Here is a 24,824-nt window from a genome sequence, read left to right on the forward strand (position 1 = left end):
TCTGACCTTGCCCCAACAATCAGCACCATGGGTTCTTCTAAGCAGTTGTCTAGAAAACTGAAACTGAAAATAGTTGACGCTCACAAAGCTGGAGAAGGCTATAAGAAGATAGCAAAGCGTTTTCAGATGTCAATATCCTCTGTTCAGAATGTAATTAAGAAATGGCAGTCATCAGGAACAGTGGAAGTTAAAGCAAGATCTGGAAGACCAAGAAAAATATCAGACAGAACAGCTCGCAGGATTGTGAGAAAAACAATTCAAAACCCACGTTTGACTGCATGATCCCTCCAGAAAGATCTGGCAGACACTGGAGTTGTGATACACTATTCCACTATAAAGAGATACTTGTACAAATATGGTCTTCATGGAAGAGTCATCAGAAGAAAACCTCTTCTACGTCCTCACCACAAAAATCATCGTTTGAACTTTGCAAATGAACATATAGACAAGACTGATGCATTTTGGAAACAAGTTCTGTGGACCGATGAGGTTAAAATTGAACTTTTTGGCCGGAATGAGCAAAGGTATGTTTGGAGAAGAAGGGGCACAGAATTTAATGAAAAGAACCTCTGTCCAACTGTTAAGCATGGGGTTGGATCAATCATGCTTTGGGGTTGTGTTGCAGCCAGTGGCACAGGGAACATCTCACGAGTAGAAGGAAAAATGGATTCAATAAAATTTCAGCAAATTTTGGATGGTAACTTGATGCCATCTGTGAAAAAGCTGAAGTTAAAGAGAGGATGGCTTCTACAAATGGATAATGATCCTAAACACACCTCGAAATCCATGGGGGATTACATCAAGAGGCATAAACTGAGGGTTTTGCCATGGCCTTCACAATCTCCTGACCTCAACATAATTGAAAATCTATAGATAGACCTTAAAAAAGAGCAGTGCGTGACAGACAGCCCAGAAATCTCAAAGAACTGGAAGACTTTTGTAAGGAAGAATGGGCAAAGATACCTCAAACAAGAATTGAAAGACTCTTGGCTGGCTACAAAAAGCGTTTACAAGCTGTGATGCTTGCCAAAGGGGGCAGTACAAGATATTAACTCTGCAGGGTGCCCAAACTTTTGCAGACGCCATTTTTTTTGTTTTCTGTTATTTTGAAAGTGTAAATGATGGAAATAAAATCTAACTTTTGTTGACATATATTATAAGAATGTCTAATCTGTAATTTGATGCCTTTTGGAGATTTTTCCATCTTTCCTTGGCTTCTTTATGCACATTAATACAAATTTTGTAGCTGGGGTGCCCAAACTTTCGATCCCCACTGTAGCTGTGATATGTAAAGGAGCAGGGAGAGCAGTGATCTCTAGCAGTATTTTGGTACCTGTCTCCAGGCTATGTCTCATGAAGCATGTCCTAAGTCACCAACAACTCCTACTGCATGATTGCAATCTCTGGACATCTCCTGTAGCATGTCTGCAGTCTCTGACCATCTCTTGTAGCTTTTATGCAGTCTCTGACCATCTCTTGTAGATTCTCTGCAGTCTCTGACCATCTCATGTAGCTTCTCTGCAGTCTCTGACCATCTCATGTAGCTTCTCTGCAGTCTCTGACCATCTCTTGTAGCAGGTCTGCAGTCTCTGACCATCTCTTGTAGCTTCTCTGCAGTCTCTGACCATCTCTTGTAGCTTCTCTGCAGTCTCTCGCCATCTCTTGTAGCAGGTCTGCAGTCTCTGACCATCTCTTGTAGCAGGTCTGCAGTCTCTGACCATCTCTTGTAGCTTCTCTGCAGTCTCTGACCATCTCTTGTAGCTTCTCTGCAGTCTCTGACCATCTCTTGTAGCTGTGATATGTAAAGGAGCAGGGAGAGCAGTGATCTCTAGCAGTATTTTGGTACCTGTCTCCAGGCTATGTCTCATGAAGCATGTCCTAAGTCACCAACAACTCCTACTGCATGATTGCAATCTCTGGACATCTCCTGTAGCATGTCTGCAGTCTCTGACCATCTCTTGTAGCTTTTCTGCAGTCTCTGACCATCTCTTGTAGATTCTCTGCAGTCTCTGACCATCTCATGTAGCTTCTCTGCAGTCTCTGACCATCTCATGTAGCTTCTCTGCAGTCTCTGACCATCTCTTGTAGCAGGTCTGCAGTCTCTGACCATCTCTTGTAACTTCTCTGCAGTCTCTGACCATCTCTTGTAGCTTCTCTGCAGTCTCTCGCCATCTCTTGTAGCAGGTCTGCAGTCTCTGACCATCTCTTGTAGCAGGTCTGCAGTCTCTGACCATCTCTTGTAGCTTCTCTGCAGTCTCTGACCATCTCTTGTAGCTTCTCTGCAGTCTCTGACCATCTCTTGTAGCTTCTCTGCAGTCTCTGACCATCTCTTGTAGCAGGTCTGCAGTCTCTGACCATCTCTTGTAGCTTCTCTAGAGTATCTGACCATCTCATGTAGCTTGACTGCTATCTCTGACCATCTCTTGTAGCTTGCCTGCAGTCTCATGACTTATGATTGGCTGCCTGCAGTGACAAAATAAATGCACTTTTTTCTGCAAAATGTGGATGCAGTTATTAAATTAGACTTAGCCTTTAAAAAAACATGATGCTCACAAAGTAGAACTGTAGGGAAAATGCTGTATTTTTACTAATGATTATGACTGGGCATTTATAGATGATTACATTTGTATCAGCAGCTGTGATAACGTTTCAATAAAAGCATACTGTGTAGTGGTGTATACTGGTGGTTTAATATTGTTATTATCTTAATGGTTACAAATGTGTTTAGCACCAATGTATCACATGAAAGTTACAAAGGGAGTTTTACATCTAAATTACAATGTACTAGTTTTGCCCAGAGAAAGTTTCTGAAAATGCAGACAAACAAATGGAACACAAACAGATTATGGGGCCTGTTATAAACTAAGGACTTGTTTACACCTGTGTTTGTCTGTAAAAAGTGATTCATGAAGGATCACTTTTCACAGGCTGGCACAGGCTTGGCTGTGTTATATTGCCTGTTTTCGAATGAACTTTTTGAATGGAAATACTGGGCTGCAACCACATGCCAGCTGCAAATATACTACTTTTGGTACAAACTGTGGAAAAAGGTTAACAACTATTTTAACCAACCAAATTAGGTATATGGGTAAAAGGGCCTCTTTTTTTTCTTCAAAAATGCAACAATATCACTACACAATGTTTATCTTTGCAGAACCTTCTCTAAGCAGAATGTTAAAGTAGAACTATAAGTCCCCCAGGTCCCCAGAAGTAGTCTCCCCATTGGAAGATCTCCCCTCTATTACTTTTTACTTCTTTTACTTTCACTTTTGATGATAATGGTAAACAGGACAAATAGAGAGGATGAATCTTCTTAATGGGAATACAGACAGCAATAAAACCTGACAGGTGTTCTAATCCCTCCCTACTCCATCCAAAAATATCTGAAGCCCTGAAGAAGGAGGGTTTGGAAACCCCAAAATACACTGGAAGCCAATCTTTACAGCAGAACTCCAGTTAGAATTTATTTTCCACTGCATGGATTGGCTGCTCATTTTTTCCTAAGGGTGAGGACAAAGCTCATACTCTCCTGAACTGCAGATCCTAGGGAAACCGCACTTCTCCACGGTCCAGTGTTGGACTGTTCCTGTCTGTGGACCATGCATTGAGCATGTTGATGTCAGAAACAATTTAGGTGGAAACATGCATACATATAAATCTAAGACGTTAACAGTTGTAGGTCAGACGTTTCAGGTTGTCATAGAGTACATGTACCAACTGGCTGTAAAAGTGAAACGTATCACTGTATGTTTTCTGGTAATACAATGGATTCGAATTCTATTTGCCCCCCCAGGATCTTTCATGAAAGATTATGTAAAGGAATTAATACACTACAGGCTTTTATTGTGTGTAAGAGTGAGTATGGAAAGAAGACTTGTATTGTTGTTGCCATCTTAAGGCCTAGGTTTAGAGAAACAGATGCAAATATAAAAGGGAAAGTAGAGAGAAAGATGTAAAAGGGGTTGCAAAGGAAGCCAAAATAGACAAGGAAAGGAGAGAATGGGCCGAGAGTATGAAAAACAGGGAAGGAGTGGGGGTTGGGAAACGTAGTGGGTGGTTTGAGGGGGGGAGGAGTCCCAACCCCAAGGAGTGATCCAATCATTTTTTTGTCTCATAAATTATAAGAAGTGTGGAGTATGAAAAAAGCAAACAAACAAGCACACATTCTCACCTAGGTGCATGCAGCATCGATTCAATGCAGCATCTGTCCCCTGCTGCCTCTACACTGAGAACTGAGTGATCAAAGATCGCTGATTGCACTATTCTCTGTCTTCTGTGAGCAGACAGCTGCTGACTGTCAGTCGCTGACCTCTGCTCTGCCCCTTCAGCACTCATTGGAGTACTGGGCTACGGAGGGGGTGGGAGTGAATGGCTCAGGCTCTCAGCTGCACGCTGAAAGGCTGAGCCTGCTGCCGATCAGGCATCTGGTTGGATCCCAACAATAAAGTCAAGATCTCTCCAGAGTCTGTTAGCTGATAATGAGTTACGAAGTGTATTCCTGTGACCCAATGGAGAAGTAGATCGAAAGAGCTTTGGTCCTACTTCTCTTTTAAAGCTATAGTATTTGGTTGGGAATCCATAGGGGACAAATTTTAGGAAATCTTTCATGGTCCATATTGCATGGTTTTTAACTACAAAACAAGTAAGCACTGGAGATTTCCAAGAGCACTCTGTAGTTTGGTGGAATTAAAGATTAATTTAATTCATTTGGCTGTAGATCCTGAAACATTTTGGATAGATTGATTTAGTTGGGCTTCCACTGGATCTTTATGTAGGTTGCATGCCAACACTGTATATCAGGGCTTCTCAACCAGGATTTTGTGGAATCCTAGGGTTCCTCTAAAGGTTACTAGGGGTTCCTCGGGCAAAACATGATTTCTGCTTCTTTTCTGCAGAAAAGACCCATGAAAAGACCTGTGTAACAAGGTAATGGAATTTAATAAAGATTGCAAAGAATATAAAAAGATATTGAAAGCCTTGAATACTCCAGTATTATTCAATTTCAGATCTCTTCATACTAAGCCAAGGTCATGTAGACCAAGAAAGATTGCAGCCACAACTGCCAGAAGAATTCTTCAGTATACAAAGAATAACCCACAAGAAACCTCAGGAGAAATACAGGTTGCTCTGGAAAAAGATGGTGTGGTTATTTTTAAGTAGCACAATAGGACAATACTTGAACAAAAATTAGCTGCATGTTCGAGTTTCCAGAAAGCTGTCAGGACCTGTGTCATTACTTGAGTCACCTGCTGGTGAGACACTTTTGTTTCTGTAATTGAAGGGCGTAGTTCTGGGATCTCCCAGCAGCTGAACTATACAAGTAATTAGGCTGTACCTGATGTGGACTGCTGGGGGGTATATAAACCTACCCTTGACTGGAGTTCAATGCTTTAGTATTTTTCCTGCAAGCCGTGTCCCTGCCTGAGCCTTATCCTTGTTTCTGATTCTTGTACCTGACTCTTAGATCTGTTTCTGTACCTTGCTTCCTGCTTCCTGCTCCCCCTTGTCTTCCTTCTCTGTCTTGACCTTATCCTGCTCACATGTGCTCTCTCCATTTTGTATATAGTTAATTAGGTCATTATTTGGATTTTTTGCACTGTCACGTTAATTTGTCACTTACTGGTGTCCGAAGTGTGTCATTTGTCCTAATAAACTTATTTTAACCTTATCCAGTCTGGTTAATGATTCCGTAAGGTACAGCCAACTTATCTTCATCCTTGCTTGATGCCTGCATATGGTTTCCTTGACAAAAGAAGCTTCTACTGCACCAACGCTACTAAAAAGCCCAAAGAAATGTATCAAGGTGTTGTCAAGCATATTGCAACCGGGCTTTTTTGTGGCATTGGCCCCTTAAGGGACCAAATATTGGCATCACCTCTCATGCATACAGAGATCGATAGGGGGTCATGCTGTAATCACCGTTGTATGCGGTGAGTCTTTGGATTTACCCCAAGTGGAGTAGCCTTTGCCTGTACTGTCCTATGTACATTTTGGGTGTCCCCCCCTTGGACCTGCAATGTGCAGTTAGTGTCAATTGGCTGTTATGCAATGTGTTATAAGCTTTCCATTGGACGGTCACTAGCTTTATACTGTATATATTAACTTTTTGGATTTCCATGACCACCTCACCCACCACACCACAGTATCAACACAACAGCCTCCTGCTTGTTGGCCCCATGCCTGGATGCAGGGGGTAATTTGGGAGCTGTTTTTTTGGCCCCTGCTGTTGGACCACTTATGCATTTTAGGGTCCTCTTCTTTTTCTCCTGAAGAAGAAGGGTGATCCCGTGAATCGCATTGTGGTTAATATTTCCCAGATTGGCCATCCATATATGTCTCTTCATCTTCAAGTCTACATATCGTTGAATTTTGTATTTGTTACCCATGCATACTGGTATACTGTAAACATACAGATAGGTAGGATATATCTGAATTCACATAAGGGAGGAGTCTTGAACACTCCTGCATGTATTCCATAGTTTTTAACATGTATTTTATTATGAATTTTTTTTAAACTTGTAAATTTAAACTTTTTTGTGTCTTGTCTAAGCACCTTAAAAATGCACTTCTTAGTTAATCACGTGACCTTGGGTGTCTCGGTGCCCTCTATCAGCCACAAAACTCAACGTTCAGCTTTTGACCTTGTAAGGTTTCATGCAAACTGCTGCTCAAAAAAAAGAGCTGCTTCTTTGAGCTTTTTTTGTCTCTCAAAAAAAAAAGTGTGCTGGCTGTTTTTATATTGGTTTAACCCAAGTGCAGTGTTCAAACAGTTCTGATATCACAGCTGAATATTATATAAATAAAGTGCAGCACTAAAGCTTTAAAAATGAGAAATCACAATTTTTAAATTCATAACTGATAAAACTCAAAGAAATAGGTGCAATTATTATAAATAAACTAGAGTAGATAACTATATAGAATCCCTATGAAACATAAAACGTTTATTGAAACTTTCTAGATTGCACTCACATGAAAGCAGTAGTGACACAAGCTTCACAAATAAAGCAGAATATGAATGGCGTTCCTGCTGGCTTTTCCAGACAGACCCAACTGTCTATCAATGGTTTTGTGCGTGTTGACGTCACCGTTGTAGGCCCCACCCTACACGTTTTGTCAAAGATGACGTTGTCATCTCCCATCCATCTTAACCCATTCACACTATAGGCATTTTCAGGAGTTTAGGGGCAGGGGAATTTACAGGCATAAAAAAAAATCCAAAACATCAATTGGATGTCCAAGAGAGGAGCTTTTGAGTATAACAAAATGCTCAACGCATTAGCGCACATTGGAGCACATTAACGCTCATTGGAGCACATTAATGCAAGGCGCATTATCGCACGTTCCCGTGTTAATGTATCCTGGCAAATAAAATGCAATAGCGCCAGATGCAGGAACGCACATGCATATACATAGCCTTTTGCTGCATTTTTGATGCTGAAAACTCCTGAGGAGGAAAACACGTGTTTGAACTTACAGTGTGCATGAGGCCTAAGTATATTTAGTCTCCATAACACACAACACACAGACATTACTATGAAAACAACAGGACTTTTTTTGGCACAGGAGAGTGAAGTTCCTCTTTAGGTAAATAAAGATGCTGGCATTGCTTTCTGTAAATGCTGATTTCCTGGCTGCCGTGATAATCCAGTGGATTCAGTACATTCTAAGTCATTGAACTAGCACAAGTATGCATGTTCAGTGCTTTGACCTTATTTATCTGGATCACAGTCAAACGCCACAAACAAAAAATGCTATTTAATTAATTGTTAATATTGAAAGAAAACTCCCCTACTCTCCATGTCTCCATGCTTTATTTTGCTGAGAAATCACTTTGAAAAACACCCCCTAGCATTTCTGGCAGTGGCCATCTTGAGTAAGGGCAGATAATGAATGTAGCATTTACTTCCTGGAATCCATCTGCCCTTAGCATAGGCATTGGTTGAGCTTAGAACCCTCCCTCCTTTCTTGAAGACTGCTGGGATGTATGACATCATTTGCTGAGGCATGTAAACCAGGAAGTAACTGAAGTAATGTATAAAAAAAATGAAAACAAGTCAATTTGATATACTTTCCCATCCACATACTGGTGCCAGCAGCATAAGGGTTAAAAATAGTCAATGTTGATTGAGAGAGTGAAGTTCCTCTCTAAGCAGAACTCCGCTGCATCTGAGCACCAAAAACTTTGATTAATTTTTAATAGTCATAGTAAACTCCCCCATCCATCCATGTCTCCATGCTTTATTTTGCTGAGAAATCACTTCAAAAAACACCTGCTAACATTTCTGGCTTTGGCCATCTTGAGTAAGGGCAGATGATTCCTGTAGCATTTTTTTCCTAGAATCCATCTGCCCTTAGCTCTGGCATGCAGGCAGGAGGGTGTGCTTAGCTGAGAAAACCCCTCCCCCCTCCTGAGGACTCCTTCTATATATGATATCAGCCTAGGCACCGAAACCAGGAAGTGACTGAAGACATTTAATTACTAATGCTAGAAAAGTAAGGATTACAAAAGTCAAGATTGACTGAGAAAGGGAAGTGCTGCTTTATGAAGTGTATCAGCAGTGGCAGCCCACATATCCCTGTCAGTACAAGCTTCCTATACGATTCCAATATCCATAACACAGCAGACACTCGCTAATATTGTCACCCTGGGTGTACCAATGTGGCTGCCTCCACTAGGCTCCTCCCCCCGTCACGGACGTGTTTGTTCGTGTGATTGGCTGCGGGCTGCCCTGTCGTCAATGCGCAGCACGAAGGGGAGGTGCTCTGTAGAGAAGCAAAACAGATAGTGACCCGGAACCGGGCGTCGCAGAGTGCTGGTGCTGAAATTTGGTGACCCCGTAAAGCGAAGGCAAGCCCGAACCGTGAGGAGACTCGCTGTAGAGAGAGCTTCCCCTTTATAGAACAGATAGACACCAGAGGGGGCACACAGGGCTTCTGACCTGCGACAGGGGGCTGTATGACAGCAGTTCAGTCACAAGACAAAAGGCGACACCGAGAGGGACAAGGTGACGGCTATTTATATTGGGGGGCCTGTGCCAGAGGCAACCTCTGCTGATGTCTTGTACACCTAGCTGACAGACTACAGGGAAAGGACAACACTTCCTGCTCTGCCTAGGATAAAAGACCATAGCTGAGCATCAGCAGACGTATACTCGATTATAAATCTGAGCATCGGCAGAGGTATACTAGATTATAAATCTGAGCATCAGCAGAGGTATAGACACCTAGATCAGAGCATTGGCAGAGGTATAGACACCTAGATCAGAGCATTGGCAGAGGTATAGACACCTAGATCAGAGCATTGGCAGAGGTATAGACACTTAGATCAGATAGAGGTGTACCAGACTATAGATCGGAGCATCGGTAGAGGTGTACCAGACTATAGATCGGAGCATCGGTAGAGTAGAGGTGTACCACACTATAGATCGGAGCATCGGTAGAGTAGAGGTGTACCAGACTATAGATCGGAGCATCGGTAGAGGTGTACCAGGCTATAGATCGGAGCATCGGTAGAGGTGTACCAGACTATAGATCGGAGCATCGGTAGAGGTGTACCAGGCTATAGATCGGAGCATCGGTAGAGGTGTACCAGACTATAGATCGGAGCATCGGTAGAGGTGTACCAGACTATAGATCGGAGCATCGGTAGAGCTGTACCAGACTATATATCGGAGCATCGGTAGAGGTGTACCAGACTATAGATCGGAGCATCGGTAGAGGTGTACCAGACTATATATCGGAGCATCGGTAGAGGTGTACCAGACTATAGATCGGAGCATCGGTAGAGGTGTACCAGACTATAGATCGGAGCATCGGTAGAGGTGTACCAGACTATAGATCGGAGCATCGGTAGAAGTGTACCAGACTATAGATCGGAGCATCGGTAGAGGTGTACCAGACTATACCTCAGAGCATCGGCAGAGGTATACCAGACTATAGATCAGAGCATCGGCAGAGGTATACCAGACTATAGATTAGAGCATCGGCAGAGGTATACCAGACTATAGATTAGAGCATCGGCAGAGGTATACCAGACTATAGATTAGAGCATCGGCAGAGGTATACCAGACTTTAGATTAGAGCATCGGCAGAGGCATTACTGTACGTGCTCTGACATTCTTCTCCTGTGACAACCATACTGGAAGGTTGGGGATTTGTTGGCAGGGTGGGTGACGCATAGCCCATAGCACTGTAGGTTATGAGGTGATTGTGGATTCCTTGTCCCTTCCCCAGTCTCTCCCACCCCCATCCCCTGCCCCATCTCTCTTCCCAGCATGTCTCGCTGGCTATTCCCATGGTCCAGCTCCATCAAGACGCGGGCCTGCAGGTATCTTTTGCAGCATTACCTAGGTCACTACCTGGAGGAGCGGCTGAGCCTGGAGCAGCTGAGTTTGGACCTTTACAATGGAAGTGGACGTCTCACGGATATACATCTCGATATCTGGGTAATGTGCCTCTGGTGCTTTGTTAAATCAAACCACAAAAATGAAAAGGTGTCATATATACAATCTGGATATTCCACAATGCCTCCTGATTAGGGATGAGCCTTCGGATACCCTGAGTGAGCCCACCAGGAAGCTGTCGCTGTGCTGGCCAATCATAAGCCCCATAGCCGCACGTATACATGCCCCAATCGCAGATTATGGGTCCAGTCAAGTGACAGCTTTCTGGCGGGCTTGCTCAGGTAGGTTCGGACTAGGATCCAAACATGCCCAGGCTCCTCCCTAATTCTAATGGCTTGTTGGGACTTGTTTACTCTTGTGATGAGGGGGAGGTAAAACCCTGCGGCTGAGCCACATTTTTACAGCAACTCAACCTCTTCCCCTTTTGCTGGAAAGGCAGTGGATGGGGGTGTACTCATGCCACAGCTGCGATGCGTTGCTTCACAGCCGTGGCAGGAATTATACACCCTGTCATGCTTGGCGGGCATGCTGAATGAGACCCATTCAAGAGAATGGGGCCATGCTGCAACTGTGCACAATGTGAGCTTTGCACTGTGGTTGTCCGGTATTTAGCAGATTAAAATAGGCTGTGAACAATCATTATGTCGCCTGTCAAAAGCTCTCTGAAGAGTGATCTGAATGTGGAGAAAGGTGTAAAGGAGCCCTTACTGACTGTCAGAGATGGTGTTTTAAAGTGTATTTCCACTTTTGCAGACAAACTTGAGAACCCCCCACTGTATGTTTATGTATTCCCATTCGCACAGCATACCTAAATATATATTTTTAAATATTTCTTACCTTCTTAGTTATTTCTTTTGAAAACATTAGTTGTACACCGAAATGAAAATTTTGGTTCCGAAACCGAAAATTCAGGATGGCTGAAAACCGAAACGGATGGTTTTTAAAAATTTAATATATATTTTTGGGAAAAAAATACACTTTAATGATTAAAAAAACCAAAACACAATATATATGGTACTCCAATTTTTTTGTAAAATATGAAACATGATGTTAAGACGAAATAGATGCCAGCATGTCATGATTTAAAATTGCGCACGCTTGTGGAATGGCATCAAACTACGGTACTTAAAAATCTCCATGAGTGACCCTTTAAAAAATTTTCAGGTACCAGTGTAAAGTTACAGAGGAGGTCTAATGCTAGAATTATTGTTCTTGCTCTGACGTTCGTGGTGATACCTCACGTGTGGTTTGAACACAATTTACATATGTGGGCGTATGCCTACATATGTGTTCACCACTACGTGCGTAAGTAATCACTTTTATTCCTATCACAAGGAATACATGCATCCCTTGTTATAGAAATAATTAGTGACAGGTCCTCTTTATAGAGAGATATGGGGTCAATAAGACCTCACATCTCTCCTCTACAATGTAAAGCATTAGATCAAAAAAAGAATTGATCGAGTGCTTTAAAATTTAAAAAACATGACATTGTTTACAAGGCACCAAAACCGGAAGTGACATCGCTCTGGTCCTCCAAGGGCATAGAGATGAGCGGAGGCCATCTTTCCTTCCCTTATTCCTATGCCCAGTGTCGGGATCGTTCGGTGATTTCTCAGGTAAGGCTGAGAACTACCGAGTGGTGGCAGCGGCGGGGTTATTTCTGTCACTTGTATCGGTGCTTATTTTCATATCGCCCAACGGCTGATAGGGGTGTTATCGGCAGAAACGTTTCGGGCTACCGAAAATTCGGTGCATCCCTAGAAAACGTTAATTCATTGGGCAATAAAGGCAGTTTATAAGATTTTCTGAACCATTTCAAAGTGCAATTAGACCAACTGAAGCAAAGTGCTTTAAAATATCATTTAGGGCCGTCTAAGATTTTGTTTGGATGGGCCATGATCTAGTTTACACTATATTGACAGATCTGATGATTACTTGTAAACATAACTCACCAGCCCCCTCCATAAGCCTGAATTCTAGTCAAAAGTTATTCTTTTCCATAAAACTGCAATCATATCACTTACCCGTAATGAGGAATGTTCCAGTTTGTGCGTGCTGCTGCTTCAAGTAAAATCCTCTATACAGGGTGCCCGGTCCTTATTCTGGTGTTGAATTTTTTGCATGGCAGAGGTTAATAGTTTTGGGCCTTAATTAACTGCATTGAAGATGGTCCAATGAGGACTTGCCCCCTCTTCCACTCTCATTTATTGAGACAGTCCTGCCTGGTTTAACTTGCATGCAATATGATCTCTGAATGGGGGAGTTGGATGATTGACTGGATTCCCCACCCTTCCCCATTAAGACATAGTGTTACATACAGTGTAACCAATGCACATACCTTTTTCATTGGATGGATGAGGGGAGCAGGTCTTTGTCAGACACCTTGAATGCATTTCAAGCCAAAGACCCCAAAATACTAACCACATTGTGATGGAAGTTCAGCTCTTGGCAGAGGACAGAAACCCCACCAAAGTGAGGGAATCCCAGAGTGCCACTAGAATGTTTGGAAGATTTCCCCTCTTACTGTTCTGTGCACAACTCAATATTTGGGATCTTTTATTTTCACTTTTCACTGTGAATCTCCAGGGACACAGACAACAATACAATTCTAATCCCTCTCCACTCTATCCAAAAAGTAAAAAAAAAAAAAGTTTTACCTCTAATTGTACTTTAACTTTACATAAAAGGAGAAGACCAGGTAGGATGTATAAACGTGTAAAAGGTGTGTGTGTGTGTGTGTGTGTGTATATGTGTATGTATATATATATATATATATGTATATGTGTGTATATACAGTTGTGTCCAAAATTATTCAACCCCCACTGAAATTGAGTGTTTTGGCCAGTTTGACATTGCTTTTGATCATTCAGTCATCTTGCTTACATTTACATTAAAGAGGCACTTGTAGGTCAGACAAATATAACATAACAGTTATAATGAAATAACCACAAATGTCTTTTCTGTGCTCACAGCATTATCAGTTTTATTCAACCCCCAAGTGACATTCAATCTTAGTACTTAGTACAGCATCCTTTTACAGTTATAACAGCTTTTAAACGTGAAGCATAGCTTGACACAAGTGTCTTGCAGCGATCTACGGGTATCTTCGCCCATTCTTCATGGGCAAAGGCCTCCAGTTCAGTCACATTCTTAGGCTTGCGCACTGCAACTGCTTTCTTTAAGTCCCACCAGAGGTTCTCAATCGGATTTAAGTCTGGTGACTGCGATGGCCACTCCAAAATGTTCCAGCCTTTCCTCTGCAACCATGCTCTAGTGGACTTGGAGGTATGCTTGGGATCATTGTCCTGTTGAAAGGTCCAACGTCTCCCAAGCCTCAGGTGTGTGACGGACTGCATCACGTTTCCATCCAATATCTCCTGGTACTGAAGAGAATTCATGGTACCTTGCACACGCTGAAGCTTCCCTGTACCTGCAGAAGCAAAACAGCCCCAAAGCATGATTGACCCTCCACCATGCTTCACAGTAGGCAAGGTGTTCTTTTCATCATAGGCCTTGTTCTTCCTCCTCCAAACATAGCGTTGATCCATGGGCCCAAACAGTTCTAATTTTGTTTCATCAGTCCACAGAACACTATCCCACAACTTTTGTGGTTTGTCCACATGGCTTTTGGCATACTGCAGTCGACTCTTCTTATTCTTTGGAGACAGCAAGGGGGTACGCCTGGGAGTTCTGGCACGGAGGCCTTCATTACGCAGTGTGCGTCTTATTGTCTGGGCTGAAACTTCTGTACCCACATCTGACAAATCTTTTCTCAGTTCCTCAGCAGTCACACGGGGACTTCTCTCCACTCTACGCTTCAGGTAGCGCACAGCAGTCGAAGTCAGCATCTTCTTTCTGCCACGACCAGGTAGCGTTTCAACAGTGCCCTTTGCCTTGAATTTGCGAATGATGCTTCCTAAGGTGTCTCTTGGTATGTTTAACATCTTTGCAATCTTCTTATAGCCATTGCCCTTCCTGTGAAGAGAAATCACCTCTTCTCTTGTCTTCCTGGACCATTCTCTTGCCTTCACCATGTTTGTAACCACACCAGTAAATGTCTAGAAGGAGCTGAGTATCACAGTCATTTTAAAGCTGCCTAATTGGTGCTTATTATGCTTGATTGCTGCTCGGTGACATCCACAGGTGTTTTCAATACCTGATGGAAAGCACCTGTATGAACCTCTGTTCTTCAGAGTGGTAGTCTTTAAGGGGTTGAATAATTGTGGCAATGAAGAAACCACATAAGAACCATTTACTACTGTATTACATAAACAATTGATGTCATTTTAGTTGCATTTGGGTAGTTACAACGTCCTTGTAGGATTTGATTCTGAATACAATTCCAAATGTACACTATAGTCCCTAAACCCCTTTACAGCATTGGGGGTTGAATAATTTTGGACACAACTGTATATATATATATATATATAAATATTTTTTTTAAAGTTACGCTATGTAAATGGAAAGTGTAACAATCTGACTGCAAATATGGAAATACCTGTACATTTTAATCCTGTTTTACTAACAGTGTGGTCTTTGTGCAAAATAGATTTCTGCCTTCTGCTTTATTTCCAGTATTGAAATAATTTAGCACTGTAGCATAATCATTGTCTGACCTAGACAAAGATCGACTTTTCTGATTAGTGTATTATGAAGGCATTTTAAGTGAAAATTGGAGAAACATACAGCAAGTTGCAGCTTTTTTTTTTCTTTCTTTTTTTACTACTTGAAAAATGTCCAAGTTATTCCTTGACAGCTGTCTTCATGATATGGTTCTCTCTCGTCAGTTTCACTATGGTCTGTCCTTCCTCTAAACAGCTGTTGGGAATAAGACAGGCAGCCAGGCACTTAGCAGTAATGAAGAGATGTCCTTTGTGATTTCCAGCATTGGAACAGCTGTCAAGAGACCAATTGGACCTAGTGAATTAAGAGAAAGATGGGTACAAGAGAAATCTTCCTAGTTTATTTGAAGGAAAGCTGTCACAATCTCAATCAATCTGAGCATGTTAGTTGTCTGCCTGGGGTGCTTTCCCTCTAGTTTACTTTTATGATGATTATACTGGATTTATACAGTGCCAGCAGTTTGCACAGCGCTTTGCAACATGAAGGCAGACAGTACAGTTACAATATAATTAATTACAAGAGAAATCAAAGGGCCCTGCTTGTTAGAGCTTACAATCAAAAATAATTTTTTTCTACAAGGGCAAGCAGGACATCCATAGAAATATCAGTGTTTCTCATCTGCTCACAAGATCCAGGTCAATATTATTGAAGCAAAAGGGTCAGCATAATGGCCTGTAATCATAGCCAGTCAAATAGCATTTGAGCAGTGGCAGCCTCCAAAGTTTTCTCATGACTGGTTTATTTTACTGGAGTTTCCTAGCTGGATGATAAACCTACAGGTAGTAGGGCCGCATATCAGTATACATAGTTAGTAGTTAACTTGTTGCCTGAAGCACTTTTAGGAGTCTAATTATAAATATTTTCACTGGAGATTCACATATTTTCCTATCTGGATTCGGCTGAAAAATGTATGAATCTTGGGTGAAAACAAAATTTAAATTGGTCACCTAAATGTGCATTTTTTTTCAAATACGTTTTTATTGAAAGCTTTGTAGGTTTACAAAAATACAAAAAAAAAGAAAAGGAAAAAAAATAAAATGCACAAAAAAGACAGTAGCTGTACATTTCCACAATATAAAGGCCAGAGCAGCGTCCACAGTAAAGCAGTGTTATACAGTGGGGTTGATTTACTAAAGGCAAATATACTGTGCACTGCAAGTGCAGTTGCACTAGATCTGAGGTCAAGGTCTGCTGTTTTCTATCATCCAATCATGTGCAGGAACATTTTTTTTTTTAATTAATTTTCCTTCAATTCCGTTAAATATTATTTGCTAAGTGAAGCTTTACCTCAATTACTAAGCTCTGGAGCAACTGCACTTGCAGTGCACAGTATTTTTGCCTTTAGTAAATCAACTCCAATGAATACAATAATAACAGAGAGACATATATGACGACCATTTTAAGCTGATTATCCTAGAATTATACATAGCGCTACTCTCTCCCCATTTATTATATAAGAAAGGGGTAGAATGATGAATTGTATTGCAAAACACAGGAAAAGTTTTGAAGAGAAAAGCGCCACTGTCTTATCCAGGTAAAGTTCACAACTAGTGCTTGCCTTTAGTACAGTATACAACTGCTGTATATATATCGACTAGTTACATGTTCCAAGTGACTTATGAGGTTAAATGTGCATATTTAAAGAACTGAATGTGACATTCATTAAACATTCCCTGCAGGTGAATTAATCAATGTAATTTAACCAACTCATGGCTGATTGGAGTACCCTCTTACTCTAAGAGGATGTTTACAGCCATCCTTGTTTGTGATGCATATGTGCTTTCTAGGCACGCTCACAATACCTGTGATTATACTGACCTTAAACAGCGCAGATAACAGTCAAAATCAAAAGAGTCAATTAGAGTAGTTCTGTGCCTTGTGCTCACTGTATACCAATCACAGCGATTACAAGTAATACACACTGGCTATGATTAGCAGCCAGCATTTCCCCTCAAGCTGGCCATACGTCGATTGGAGATTCAATCCATGCATGGGCACTTTGGTTGTACAGAAGTCTATGTACCGGTCAACTCCTGTACAATCAGCCTGTTGGGTTTTTCCCGCTCAGTTCACCGCCAGCTATGGTTAGACGGTCTGCTGACTTTCATCATCCAATCAAGTGCAAGCAAAAAATGCATTTTTCCCCTTGCACATGATTGGTTATTCTTTGCAAAGTGAAGCTTTACATAATTCACTATTTATTTATTACAGGTACTTATATAGCGCCATCAATTTCCGCAGCGCTTTACATATATATTGTACATTCGAATCAGTTCCTGCCCTCAAGAAGCTTACAATCCCTAACTCACATTCATACATACACATACTAGAGCCAATTTAGACAGGAGCCAAATAACCTACCAGCATGTCTTTGGAGTATGGGAGGAAACCCACGCAGACACAGGGAGAACATGTAATCTCCAGGCAGGTAGTGCCGTGGTTGGGATATGAACCAGCGACCATAGTGCTCCTAGGTGGAAGTGCTAACCACTTACTAAGCCCTGGAGCAACTGTACTTGCAGAGCACAACTGCACTTTGCAAAGTGCACAATCTATTTGCCTTTAGTAAACCAAGGCCTTTGACAACATTGATGTGCACAATGGCATTCGACATGAATGAAAAGTGCATGTGTTTTCATGTGCTTTTATTGATTTCAATGGAAAATGCATTGGGTAGAAAAGCATAGCTAAAATTCCAGTCTAAATACCCAATCACATGCAAAGGATATTACAAGATCAGGACTTGCTAGCATATGATTGGCCGTTCAAAGTGAACACACCTTCGTCTTATTAATTAACATTCACCTTGCCTGGTAAACAGACTCTATTTCTTTAGTAAATCGATCCCAATGCATTCAAACCAGGTCAGTGTGATTGCCAGGAAATTATCATTTTCAGAAGTCAGCAATGAGCACCTCTGTGTTTCTCCTATGACTGATTTCCTTCAAGCCACTGGTTGGGTCAATATGAAAACATGTCATTTATTCCATGAATCTCAGTCTGGTATATCTACACAATGTTCTAATTTTACATCCAGTTGTAAACAGGGCCGTCCCCACGAACGTTTTAGAACCTGAGTATTTATTCCCTTGCTAGATCACTCTGGTTTGCATACCTCTTCTAGTTTGTGTTTATTACGTCAGCATAGTAACTTGTTCGGTGTCCTGGTGACTTCTGAGTAAAATATTTCATTTACTCCCGAAAGGCTTGAGCAAGGTCCAGGAAATCCTCAGCTGTTACTCCAAATCCACTATTTAGAGGACAGAATGTGCTAAACTGTCAGATTTCCCCCTTAGAAATTGTTAACTATCCAAAAATTCTTTGTGTACACTATACAAAGGCTGCCAGTGGCAATAATCAGCTTATCAAACCATTCTACTGCTTACATGGCAATTTCACCCACAAAACAGTACTTGTTAGCAAATCCTGACATTACATCTTCTGATAATGTAGAGTTTGTGGGCTGTTGTCCTGAACTGAATACAGCATTGACCTATACAATCGCATGGAAAATATGATTCCATAGCAAACCAAACATGTTGTCAGCTGTGCTGTACACAATATCAGTCTGATGGTCCCCTCCCTTCCTGAGGCTTGGTGCCCAGGATAAACTCACATGTTTGCTCCTCTGCCTTGAAAACAAAAACAAGAGAATTCATTTCCCTTTTTATGTAGTGCTCACCACTTCAGATTGGGTGACGCTTCTATCAAGTTGCATTGTTCTATTACTATTCAAATAGTTGTTTTTCCTGATTTGCATTCCTTGTTGATCTGCTCATGGATTTATACAAATCTGTGAGTAAAGATTGCAGTGCTGTAGAGCAGATTGGGACACTTCAATGTTTCTGCTGTCACTGCTGAGTATTGAGCAATGGAAAATCTACATTTTAGTGCTTTTTATCTAAATTGTCCTTCAGCATACTGCTGTTAATACTGGCAAAACTGCAGAATGTCCTGAACATTTAATATACAGCTGAATACAGAATTTGTTTGCAGAAAGTTTCTTGAGTTCATGTAAGATTGTTTAATCGTTTAAGAACTCCAGAGAAAATAAGCAAATAAAGTCTATTGGCATACAAGCAGTTAGGTGTAAGGAGACATATATCACCTCCTGAGTTTCTCATTTTTTTTTTACAATTTACTGGTTCACCGAGTGCCAGTGGTATAGGTTTTGCTGTGCTCCAAGAGGAGAGATACAGTTCTCCTACACAGCAGCTGCTCTGCCTACCCCTTCTCTCCCCCTGCCTATTCACAGAAAGCTTTGGGATTTGTGAATGGTTTCATAGAATGCCAAATGTTATGTAATTGGGCAAGGAAAATGAGGAGGAGTGGGCAGCGAAGCTGGAAATTGCATTCTGGCTTTTGTAGGACCTGTAGCTGGGGTGTCAGAGCACTGTAGATATCGCAATAGCATAAATAATAGAACCAATTACACTCATTAAAATTCCCTTTTAAAAAAAAATAAATAACAGGTTTATACTTACCTGCTCTGTGCAATGGAATTGCTTATAGTGTTGCCTGGAGTTTGTGTTCGATTTGTTATGTTGTTGTGTATCTAATTATGCTAGTATGTCTACACATTAACAGTGCTTCTGTCCAAAGGTGCCCCTGTGCCCCATCATCCAGAGTGGGGGCACTCTCTTGGCCAGTTTACACTAGAACATGGTGTGGGAAATCTGCATTCCGTACGCATTACCCGTTGCACATTTAAAAGGAACTGCAGTTGCGGCACGGGTTGCAAACTCAGTACGTTTGCCTGCATTGGACAGCATAGTACCATGTAATCCCGTTGCTGTGTGTTTTATAAAAGAGTGCATGCACTACTTTTACTGCGGTCCTGCGTGATTTCAGCCCGTTCAAATGAATGGGCTGAAATTGCATTGCACCCAGATTGCATGTGAATCACACAGGAACGTGCAGCGTGTTCCGGTATGATTCATGGTGTGAACCATCCTGAATACAGAAGGTGTGTTACTGGCCAGATCACCAGGTGAAAACAGAGGGAAAAAAGCAGCCACCACATCTAATGATTGGTAAGCTGCATGTATTACATTTTTGGTTTTGGGTTTAATAGCACTTTGAGTTTGTGCAATAGAGTTGTTTTGATGTACATAAACATATGGACAGTCATCAATTCCTAAATTCCATTGTTGTAGCTAAGAGGTATCTGGATTACACACATACTTCTCCAGTGAGTAGATGGAAAGCTAGGAGTATGTCAGATATCATTCAATGAGATTGTTTTTGTATTACTAATAATATGTGCACTCTAATCACAGATCCTAATACAGTGTTTGCTGTTCTCTTCTATCTCTATATGACCTTTTCTCATTCACTTGTGTGTTTCAGGCCCTTGTTTAGGTTTTCATGCCTCTGACAAGGTTTCTCTTCTGCTGTATGTCATGCACTATTAATCATTACTGTTCTTCTCCAGTTCTAATTATTCACTTTTTTGCTTTCTATTGTTCTATGGCCTCAATCAGTCAGTGAATGACCTCCTGGACTCAGCAGGGGCCCCACTTGAGATTATTGATGGATTCATCGGCAGTATCTCTGTTACAATCCCATGGTCGGCCCTTGTCACTGAAAACTGTACTTTGGAAGTATCTGAACTGCAGGTCACATGTCGTCCAAAATACCGAGCTGGTAAGATTCAACAGAGCTTTTATTCTGGTGTCTTCTAGCGAATGTTCAAGGATAAGTGGTTGTAAAGTAAACATTTTTTTTTAAATTACAAAAATGTTATAAATACCTGTTCTGTCTAAAAGAAATGAAAAAGTGGCCCCAATCTTCCTCTTCTGGGGTGTCCTACCAGTGCTCCTGGCTCCTCTTCTAGCTGTGCCACCATAGGAAGCTGTTACCTATTGTGGCACACCTTTAAGCTCGATCCTGAGCCACGCTGCCCTCACCCCCCCCCCCCCCCCCGATCCTTCATCACAGGATTTCATTGACAGCAGTAAGAGCCAATAGCTCGCACTGCCTAATCAAAGCCTGTGAGAGCGAGGAGAGCCGTTACAGATAGGCGCGGTGCTGGAGGGCTCAGGTAAGTATGGGGGGGGGGGCAATTTTACTGTCTAAATATTTTTTACCTTAAAGCAGGGAATGCATTAAGGTAAAACATGTTTGGGCTGTAGAACCACATTAAAGGAGAACTCCTGGCAAAATCGAACTGCTTCCCCAACATCTATTCTGACTAAACTGTGTCAGAAAGATCTGTGTACTTCCCTTTTTTCAAGCTGATCCAGTCCACTCACGTGATCTCCCCTGTGTCAGCCAGCTTCAGCTGCAGAGGAGAGGAGAGAGTGCTCAACACTGGCTTGTAATGCCTGTGAGCAGTGATGTCACCCATAGGCTCTTAAGAATTATCCATTGTCAGTGCTCCTTTCTCTTCCCTGCAGCAACGCTGGCTGACAGAGGGGAGCCGGATCATGTGACCGGACAGGAATGGCCTGGAAATAGGTAAGTATACAGGTCTTTCTTACACAAGTTAGTCAGAATAGGTGTTACGATTCGGGAGAGAGCCTTTTAGAGAGTAGTTAGGGTTTGCCAGGAATTCTACTTTAAAGGAGATCTGTCATGCGAAAAAAAAAACTGCTGTCATATATAAAGTGCAGATACCTTAAGGTTCCCACAAATGCCTCAAGGTGCTTCCGAGCACCAGCTGTTATGCCTGATGAAAGGCAAAGCGCTTTCATTTCTTAGTGTTGACTCTTGTCCACCCCTTTCGGCCTCTGCCTTTCACACTTTCCTATTAGGTTGCATTACCAATCTGAGAGCAATAGAATGTGTTCTTTTAGATTAAAAAATCCATACTTGATTAGATTTTTTTTTAAACTTGAGTTTTGTGTCACTTTAAGGTCTTTAACCACCTCCTGTCCGGCTGTTGCATATAAATGGCTGGACAGTGGCAGTGCAGGGGCGGGTGGCCGTTTATAAACTGCCTCCCTGCCCCCTGCTTGTGCGCACTCCCTGGGAGCTCGCAGCACCATGATCCGGTGCCTGCTGTGTCCTCCGGACACAGTGGAACACCGATCGTCGTACGGGACCTCTGTGCGAGGTCCCGATCATGGGATCACTGATTGGCCAATCAGTGATCACATGCAGAATAGTAAGCAAGATGTCACTTCTGACATCATTGCTTACTACGTGTGAAATCTGTGAATGATCACAGAAGTCACATGGTACAAGACTATTCACAACAGCCTTGTACCATGTGACAAGCTGTGACCAATCACAGCTCACACAGTATTTCTCAATGGCTACAAAAATGCAGCCAGAGAGAAGGAGAAATTATTGCTTTTACAGCCTTTATGGCTGTAAAAGCAATCAGTGTAAAAAAGAAAAAAAAAATCTTTACCCCCACAAGTAGTAGTACTAGGGTGACTGTATGTAAAAAAAAAAAAACCCATTAATAAAAATCATTTTAAAAAAATACAATAAAAATTATAATTTTTGATTATAAATTAATTTGGGTTTTTTTTTTTTTACTAAAATGATAACTGAATAAATTTTGGCCAGGATTTATGATGAAATATTATTTATTTGCTAAATTTATAAGAAATTTTTTTTCAACATTTTTGGACTTTTTCATTTATATAGCAAAAAAAATTTAAATCCTAGTGGTGAACAAATACCACCCAAAAAAAAGCATTATCTGTCTCTAAAAAATGCTAAAAAATTAACATGGGTATAGTGTTGCATGACCATGCAATTGTCATTCAAAGTGTGATAGCGCTGAAAGCTGAAAATTGGCCTGGACAGGAAGGGGGTAAAAGTATCCAGACTTGAAGTGGTTAAAGAGAGTCACATGCTCTCCATTTTATCCTGCACTCTGTTCTAATATTCTATATGCACAATATTATTTAGGCCTAGGTGACTGTATCAAATACCCCGCACCTGATAGTTATTCTCACTTTTCAGCCTTCTGCTGGTCCAACACTACACTACTCATAGTCAAAAAGTTCCAGCCGTCTTCTTCTAAGACCATTCTTCTGAACATCAATGCTAGATACTTAAAAATTAATAACTGGATATACCCCAAAATGCTGAAACACTGCTGAACTGATTTGTATGAGAACCAGTAGTTCTGTCACCCTAACCTATTAAGTTTGCCAGAGTAGTTGTTATTAAAACCAATAAAAACTTTGTATAAAAAAAAAAAAGACACAAACTGGTAATTTCAGCAATGGTAGGAGATTCAGTTTACCTTTGTAAATTAATTTTGGTGGGCATTGGCCTTTTTTTATTTTTATTTTTTAATACGAAAATGCGAGTAACACTGGAAGTGGCTGCAAGATTTGGCACATAATGTAATATAAAGAAGACAATGTACAGTGTGTTACCATGTGTGACACTGACCTTTAATCTTTATCATACTTCAATCCTGAAACTTAAACAAGTATTAGAGTGCATCTTTGTAAAATGCATGCTATCATTAGTATTGATAGGCTTTGATTATTAGGTTGTTCTGGGGCTACCGATCAGTATGCCATGGGGTTTTATACACTCAGACTCCTAAGTGCAAAGTTAAATGATCAGTTGTGCAGTTTGCAACAGCTCTTTTAGCAGGTGACTGTTAATGTAAGCTGCAGCACAGATGACACAGTCCCAGAGAGGACCTAGAGACATAAGGCCATATTCACATATATCCACCAAAATATACAGCATATCATTTTACACACATATATTCTGTTGTGAAGTATAGGTCACATTTTATTAACTTCAATATATCCAGCTTCTGGTGGAACAGAGTCCCACAGTTGGTCTTCATGTATGACCACCAGCATGCAACTGGCCCAGGAGTGTCTAAAAGAACAAGCAGAGGAGCCATCTGAACCATCACAGCCTATTGAAGGTCTGGAGATGTTTGCACAAACTATAGAGACAGGTAAGACCTTCATCTCTTGTTCAGTTAAGACTGTGAAATATTTTTGTAAGTATATTGTTATATTTTTGTTGGCCGTTTTTGTAACGAGGGGATAGATTCATACATCATTTTGTTCTCACCTCTGTGTTCCCTTATGTCTTCCATCTTTCTTAGTGCTGCGGAGGATTAAGGTGACCTTTTTAGATACTATTATCAGGATTGAGAATATGCCAGCAGAATCTGACACAGGGACAGCTCTTGAAATACACATCAAAAGGTCAGTTTTTTCAGTAGTGTCTTTTATCTTTATCATACTGGCTGTATTTACTTTCCTAGCTGGCGTAATATTTCTGCTATAGTTTACCAATTAGTGCTTGTCTTGTAGTATCATTTAGTATGTGTTGTTAATTTTTTCATGTATTCTTTCAGTGAAGTGACATTGCTATAGGTGTGCATTCCCGTACTCTGTATGTAATTTGTGCCTTGTTTCTCTCAGACTAGATTATTGTGATGAGGCAGTTAGAGATTCAGGTCCCACTTTTCCTGTGGATATTCATCAGCCTCCAGCATTCATCCAGAAGATTCTACAGCTCAGTGGTGTCTCCCTTCACTATGAGGAGTTCAAAAACAGAGAACGCTCACCTTCACCTGCACCTGTCCCTGAGGTATCTGTAGGGTGACATTGGGCATAATAAATACAGACAACGAGTAGCATGTCATCACATCAAGAATACAGGAGCCTGACACTTAAGAAAAAAATTTATATTTTAACTAGAAAAGCTACAATTTCTGGGGAAATTGTGTGAAGTGTTCTTGCCTCCTCTCTGCTGCCTGCTCACACACCTGAGTTCCTATGGCAACTCACTCTACAGCAAGGGCAGAGAAGAGCGGTTAAAAATAAACTGCTCCAGCTTGCTCACTTCACTGGC

At 41.3% G+C, this 24,824-nt stretch overlaps 1 protein-coding gene across 3 annotated transcripts in view; it reads left to right on the forward strand.

The window, feature by feature from the left end:
• The first annotated feature begins 8,746 nt into the window (after positions 1 to 8,746).
• Positions 8,747 to 24,824, forward strand: part of ATG2A (autophagy related 2A) — a 140,945-nt gene continuing 124,867 nt past the window's right edge. Inside the window, exons 1-6 of one of the 3 annotated variants that reach the window (XM_089653957.1) lie at positions 8,747 to 9,408; positions 9,448 to 10,445; positions 20,513 to 20,675; positions 23,764 to 23,916; positions 24,070 to 24,172; positions 24,392 to 24,560. In XM_089653957.1, coding sequence (XP_089510083.1) covers positions 10,275 to 10,445; positions 20,513 to 20,675; positions 23,764 to 23,916; positions 24,070 to 24,172; positions 24,392 to 24,560 — 759 coding nt within the window. In that variant the 5' untranslated portion in view covers positions 8,747 to 9,408; positions 9,448 to 10,274. The remainder of the gene's footprint in view (positions 9,409 to 9,447; positions 10,446 to 20,512; positions 20,676 to 23,763; positions 23,917 to 24,069; positions 24,173 to 24,391; positions 24,561 to 24,824) is intronic. The other 2 variants (XM_089653958.1, XM_089653959.1) reach the window with 2 other exon arrangements.

This window comes from Staurois parvus, unplaced genomic scaffold (genome assembly GCF_062004578.1).
Source record: "Staurois parvus isolate SC_StPar_1 unplaced genomic scaffold, SC_StPar_1.0 ptg000730l, whole genome shotgun sequence".
Classification (NCBI taxonomy): Eukaryota; Metazoa; Chordata; class Amphibia; order Anura; family Ranidae; genus Staurois; species Staurois parvus.